Consider the following 6892-nt stretch of genomic DNA (forward strand, 5'->3'; position numbering starts at 1 on the left):
AATCTATAACGAAACTAGAAAAAATAGGAATTAAAAGATATTTTAATTTGATTAGGTGCATAGTTATGGAACATGTACAAGGGTGTTTTGACATTCAAACAATCGGACAAACTTAGGAAAAAACCATTTCTTTTTATTATTGTAGTTATAAATTTTAAAAAGTAACGGCACGAGTGAATACTTGTTTAGTTTAATTAGAAGATCAATTATGGTATAGTTATTGAAGTGTTTTAGACATAAAAAATTCAGTAGTATTATGTCATAGATAACATCTCGTAGTTTGTTTCAAAAATTTATATCAAGGAATTATTTTTTATAAGCATTTCTCCGATGAACTAATTTGTCTGCACAAACTTGCACATCCTTCTCTTGAATTTGAAGTATTATACTATGATTAAGGGCTTGAGTTTCGATTTTAAATTTGAATAAAATGCTTGTAAAAGTATATTGAAATTTGTATGAAAATCTAGACAAATGTAAAAATAAAAAATAAAAATAAAAAATTCACAACTGTTATTCATCAATTGGAAAAAAAAAACGGTCATATTTAATTATTTACATCACAAGTTGATAAGACATTTTATTACAAAAAATAAAAGTGAAAAATGTATATTTATCACACTATTACATATTCAACCGATAAAGTTATCTTTTATCATTTTTATTTGGATCGAAATTTTTATTTCAATTCACACATTGCCACGTGCCAAGCCGAATGATTTAAATCACCATTGGTGGAGGATCTTAGATCACTACTCATGCGGCTAACGTGAACCAAGGCCTACAAAACCAACAGTCAACAAACCAATAATCTCCTGCCAAAACGAAACAAGCACCCCCCAACTTCTAAGGGCATAAGCGACAATTCGGCATATTAAATAAATCAATTATTTACTTATTTATTTATTTTGCGGCAAGGCCGCCGCACCCCACGGCGTCGCGCCACTCAACAAACGTGAGCACGGCGGCGTAATGCGCCAACGCTCCCGCGATCACAAAAACGTGAAAGATCTGGTGGCTATGACCCGTCAAATCGAACCGACCGGGGCTGAACCGCTCCGGGACCCTGCTCACGTAGAAAACCGTTCCCGCCACGTACGACAGAGCCATGGCTCCCTCCAATCCCAGCGTCGGCAGGCACTGTGGCTCGCGCCAGTTGACGGCGACGGCGTGGATCGCTGGAATGACGGCGGACGCCCCCATCGCGAGGAAGAGCAGCGCCCGGAACGAGCGGTGCTCTGCCGTGGAGCGCGCTGGCGAGAAGAGGGTCGCGACGGCGAAGATCCCGAATCCGGTGACGGCGGCAAGGTAGAGGAGCTGCCAGTGCGGCTCGCATTGGAAGATGTAGAAGATCGGCGGGAAGAAGGAGGTGACGATCATGACGGCGATGCCGACGTAGTCGATTCGGAGGAGGAGGATGTTCATGTGGTGAGAGTGGCAGGAGAAAACGTGGCATATGCAGCTCGAGAGGAGGCAAAACATGGCGCCGCATAGGTAGACGAAGAACGGCCACCGCGCCGCGGCGGGGGTCGACGGCGGCCCTGTCACCTGCTCGTACGGCGGTGGCTGTTTCAGATCGACGAGCTTAGTCGTGTCCTGCAGCTCTTCCGGTGTTACATTTTTGGGGGGAAATTAAGATTAAATTGATAGAAAATAGAGAAAATTATTCTAATTAATAATCATTTTATTTTATTTATTGTCCTCATTTTTTTTTTGTTAAATTAAAGGGTGTCCACTGATAAAAAAAATATTTTTTGAAAAAAAGACTTATCTAAAAGCCGATTATACATTTTGGAATAAGTAATTTTTATAAAAATATATTTTTTAAAAAGACGCTTAGCAATCTGAGAGCTCTCGTGATCACACAAACTCAGTTGACGGGAATCATTGAGGGAAACAGTGTGGGATGTGATAGATGAACTTGCGTCATCACAAACTCATGTTATATTGGTTATTTATAAAATAATTAAAAAATATATCGTTTAAAACTCAAAAAATATTAAGAAAAAATTTTAAAAATATATAAAAGAATCCTCACAAGAAAAATAAGAAAAAAAAAATATCAAATCTATAAACAAAAATTTAATTTTATACATTATTAATATTTAGTTTTTTCTAACTATTAATCATATTAAAATAAAGTTTTATTTTTGATAGTATTTAATAGAGAAGGAAAATATAAGGGGAAATGGTTTTTCTTCTTATTTTCCTTTTCTTTCCTTTCATTTTTTCACATATAATCCTTGATCCAAATTGAACCTCAAAGAAAAAGTACTTTTTTTTATTCAAATATAAACTAAATATTATTTATTGATATTATTTATAAAGAGTACTTATTTTTTAAGACGTTTTGGAGGGCTAAAGAAAAAAAGATTAAATAATAATTTTCCTGTTTTCTTAATTCCTTACTTTTTTTTTTTTTTACATTTCAATACTAAGTATAAGATAAATGGGATGTAAAAAAATGTTTTTAGTGCATTAATTAAATAAAAATAAATTCAATTCATTAAATTGATAGCTAGTGACTTACTGAAAAGAAATTCTTCGACTTATTGGAAACATTTTTGTCAGTATCTATCGAAAATGACCTGCAATAATACATCTTATATATGTAAGTACAAATTTAAGATAGATTTCTTAAGCATATATATGATAACTAAAAAAAAAAGAAAAAAACTAGCAATTTTATCTTAGAACCAAGATCAGCCATTGATGCCACAAATTTCATGCTTTGGTTGTTGTAGGGAGTCTAGTCTTTATCAAGTATTAGGTTTTTGATCATATGGTTGTGTATTTCTAACCAATTTTATAAAACTTAGACTTCAGACTTGATCAAGTTAAAATCTTTAAACACCTTAGGTATAAAATTTTTTATCAATTAAAATTCTATATAAAAAATCAAAACATAAGTCAATGTAACTCTAAGACAAGAATTTTGAGACATGATATAAGAATAAGAAATATATACATAAAAATGAGCAACCATCCTCGCCCATACTTGCATAAACAATAACTTAAGTTCAAAATTTGCATAAATTCTTAGGTACGATCTTTCATTTAGACATGGTAAGAATAGAAAGTCAAAATAAATTTTTTTTATAAAAAAAACATCATGAAAATGATATCCATTCACCTAAATGTAAGAGATTGTATGTACTACATGTTCGGTACATAAACAACAATAATAAAAAAACCATGTCTTAAGTCTCATTAGGTGGCGTTGCTATATAAATCATTTTTTACCAATTTATACGATCATGAATAATTTCTTTTGATAAATTCAGAACTATTAAATATTTACTCACTATTTCATTCAAAGTTATTTTAAATCTACCTCTACCCCTTTTGCTGTCTCCCACAATAACTAACTCACTCTTCCTCACTAGCGCACCATGTGGCTTACGTTACAAGTGTCCAAACCATATGAGTCGTCCCCCCTTATCTTATTTTCTATATGAGTTACACCTAACTTACTGCGAATATGTTCATTCCTTAATTTATCTTTTAGTGTTATACTACTCAATCATCTAAGCATTCTCATGTCGACAACTTTTATTTTTTAGATATTTTGTTTCTTCATCGCCTAACATCTTGATCCATATAGCATTACTGATCTTATAGTCGTCTTAGAAAACTTACTTTTTAGTTGTAAGTGTATTCTATGATCACAAAGTACACTTGAAACACTTCTCCATTTTACCCAATCTGCTTTAACTCTATGCATTACATCATCTTCAAATTTTCCTTCAACTTGCATAATAGATCCAAGGTATCAAAATTTACAAATGTTATTTATTTCTTCAATACCAAGTTTAACTTTGTCTCCAATATTCCTTCTCCCATTACTGAAATTACATTTCATATATTGTCTTATTTATACTTATCCTAAAGCCTTTGGATTCCAAAGCTTCACTTCATAATTCTAACTTAATCTCTACTCTGCCCCTAGTTTCATCAATCAATACAATATCATCTGCAAATAACATGTACCATGAAACCTCATTTTGAATGCTCTTATTTAATTGGTCTATCACTAAAGCAAAAAGATAAGGGCTTAAAGTAAATCCTTGATATACACCTATAGTGATAGGAAATTCTCTATTTTTTTCTATTTATAACCTTTACACTAGTCATTACTCCATCGTACATATCCTTAATGACATCAGTATACTAATTATATAGATCTTTTTTTTTTCTTTCTAAAATCCACCATAAAACTTCTCTAGGTACCTTATCATATGTTTTTTCTAAGTCAATAAATGTCATATACAAGTCTCTCTTCTTTTCCCTAAACTTCTCTATTAATTTTCTTAAAAGATATGTAACTTATGTGGTAAATCTCTCAGATGTAAAACCAAATTGATTTTTTGAAACCTTCGTTTCTAGCCTTAATATTTGTCTAACTATCCTTTCCCACATAACCTTAATGGAACAAGCAAGCAAGCACTCGATGATTAACTATACGAACCTAACAATCACTCAACAATGAGAATCAATGAAAGCAACAATCAGAACACAAGAATTTACGTGGTTTGCTAATTTTCCTACGTTCACGAGAGCAGCGACTGTTTTTTACTATCAATGAAGCTTACACCAAGCTTAGTCTATCTAGGGTTATATAATGATGATAATATATCAATCTAATGCATACAAAATACCTAAAGTTTATCTAAAACACTTCTGTAGCAATCTTTCGAAAGAAATTCTTCCAAAAATTCCCAATTTACTGATCTCCGATTTGAAAATCCATGACATCCGTGAGCGTAACTGTTGACAGTTTGAAACCGAGAAGAATACCTCTACAGCATTGCCTGCAACCGTTGATGGTTTGCCCTCAAGGCTGCACCCTACATCTCTCTCTTAGCCTCTCACTTCGCGGTGTTTTCCCCGGTACATGCGTTCCACTCGGAATATGAGTCACATCTCCAATACATTACATGACTTAAAAGTGTAATTCCATGATACTTATTATAGTTTTGAATATTTCATTTATTTTTTAATATAGGTATTAAAGTGTTTTTTCTTAATTCATTTGACATTTTTTTAATTTTTATAATTGTGTTCAATAAATTAGTTAACCATATAATTCTGTTAACACCTAAGCATTTACAAACTTAAAATGAGATGTTTCCGATCCTATAGCTTTTCTATTTTTGTCTTTTTTTTTTAAATACAAACTTAACTTCATCAACTCTAATTTTACAAATAAATCTTATACTTTTAGTCTTTTCCTCATTTGTCAATTTTAAATTTAAGTATTTTATTTGATTTTCATTAAACAATTTACTAAAGTAAATTTGCCATCTACCATTTACAACCAAGACAATATTATCCTTACTTTTTATACATTTTACATTTACTATATCCCTACATTTTCTTTCTTCCACTTTATCAAGTTTAAATATATCTCCTTCCCCTTCTTTTTATCTAATACATCATACAAATCCATATTTCTCTTTCAAACTGAATGATGTAATAATTTTGAGTCATGGGATCATATAGTCAGCGTTGTACATTCAATTAAAAATTAGAACTCATGGAATAGGCCCCATCAACAACTGTCAGATTGCATATTCTTTTATTGCAATGGCATATTCACTTTCATTTTTTATTTTTTATTTTTAAAATAATCATAAAATATCATATTTTTATATTTTAAAATTAAATGAAAAAATTTAAATAAATTTGTATTATTTTCTGAAACTCTAAAAATTAAATAAAGAGTGATATAATTACTTAAAATTTTAAAATAAAAATAATAAATTTTATTTTAAAATAAAAATTAAATAAAGAGTGAATTTATACAAACTTATATAAAGTTTGAAATTATATTATTTTAATTTATTTATATACTAAATTTTGTACAAACAAACATGAATTTAAATTGTTATCCAATCTCCGAAAACGCTGGGTAATAGAATTTTCAGCTTACCAGGAGAAAATGCTGAAGATATCCACAACCGGCACTTGCTTCAAATTTGCAATAGTTAATCCCACAAATAGAACGAACCCGATCAAATGCCTGCACATATTTAAAAAATCAAATAATTAGAACTTTCATCCTGGATTAATATAGGCGTCGGCTTCGATTTCTGAGAAAAATTAGAAAGAAAAATTTCAAAATCAAAGAAGAATTGCAGCGTGGTGCAGTACGTCCAAATGTTGAGCGTCTCGTTGTGCCAGCGGAAGATGCTGAAGAAGGCATCCCTGAGTGGCCAATCGGCTCGGTAGTGACTCAGAATGAACTCGTTGTCCTTCAAGTACTCCGGCAGCTCTGCGAACGTCAGCAGCGCCCACCGCTTCTCTTTCTCCTTCTGCTTCAGCGCTCGCGGCTGCGTTTCCGTCTTTCTGCTGGCGTCGGTTCCGGCGCCGGCGCCTGGAGAGTGCGTTTGGCGGTCCTCCATCTTCCTCCGCCTTTCGATGTTCCTCTTCCAAATGCCGCCTCCGCTCCCGGAACTCACCACCGCCATAGGATCGATGAATGAATATGGCGATCGCCAAATGCGAAAAGTAGTGATCGAATTGACTGTTGGCTTGATAAAGAAATAAAGAGTATATGCTCTGGTGCTCCTTGTGTTAATTGGGGACAGTTTGGGAGATGCACCAACTGCTGCATTTAAAGAGAGAGATGGAGAGAGTATGGTTGTTGGGGTTTGTGAATTCCGTACTCTCACAGCATGGACGTTATATATATATATATATATATATATATATATATATATATCTGGTCCTGCTATAGTAATCGCTTGACAATAATGAGATGGGACTAAGTGGTTGCGATGAGCGGTTAAAATTAAATTAATTGGATAAATTCACTTAATTTAGTTTGATTAAAAATTTATTTGTTTGATTTAATTTTTATTTTCATTAACCGAATTAACCGAATAGCATA

At 32.6% G+C, this 6892-nt stretch overlaps 1 protein-coding gene across 1 annotated transcript; it reads right to left on the minus strand.

Annotated features, from left to right (window-relative positions):
- Positions 1-524: 524 nt before the first annotated feature.
- On the minus strand, positions 525-6682 carry LOC131158318 (heptahelical transmembrane protein 1). Its single transcript, XM_058113097.1, has 4 exons — positions 6154-6682; positions 5933-6022; positions 2531-2588; positions 525-1596 (listed from the first exon to the last, which is right to left on the minus strand). The coding sequence occupies exons 1-4, from the start codon at positions 6468-6470 to the stop codon at positions 904-906; spliced, it is 1158 nt and encodes a 385-aa protein (XP_057969080.1). The 5' UTR covers positions 6471-6682; the 3' UTR covers positions 525-903.
- Between the last annotated feature and the right edge of the window lie 210 nt (positions 6683-6892).

The sequence above is a fragment of the Malania oleifera genome, chromosome 6, assembly GCF_029873635.1.
Source record: "Malania oleifera isolate guangnan ecotype guangnan chromosome 6, ASM2987363v1, whole genome shotgun sequence".
Lineage (NCBI taxonomy): Eukaryota > Viridiplantae > Streptophyta > Magnoliopsida > Santalales > Ximeniaceae > Malania > Malania oleifera.

Bases quoted from the DNA above. Each gene is read 5' to 3' on its own strand.
- LOC131158318 (XM_058113097.1), bottom strand. From the start codon at position 6,470: ATGGCGGTGGTGAGTTCCGGGAGCGGAGGCGGCATTTGGAAGAGGAAC. The intron at 6,023-6,153 runs GTACTGCACCAC...AAATATGTGCAG, and splicing joins GAGACGCTCAACATTTGGAC to GCATTTGATCGGGTTCGTTC. The intron at 1,597-2,530 runs GTAAGTCACTAG...GAAGAGCTGCAG, and splicing joins AGTCGAAGAATTTCTTTTCA to GACACGACTAAGCTCGTCGA.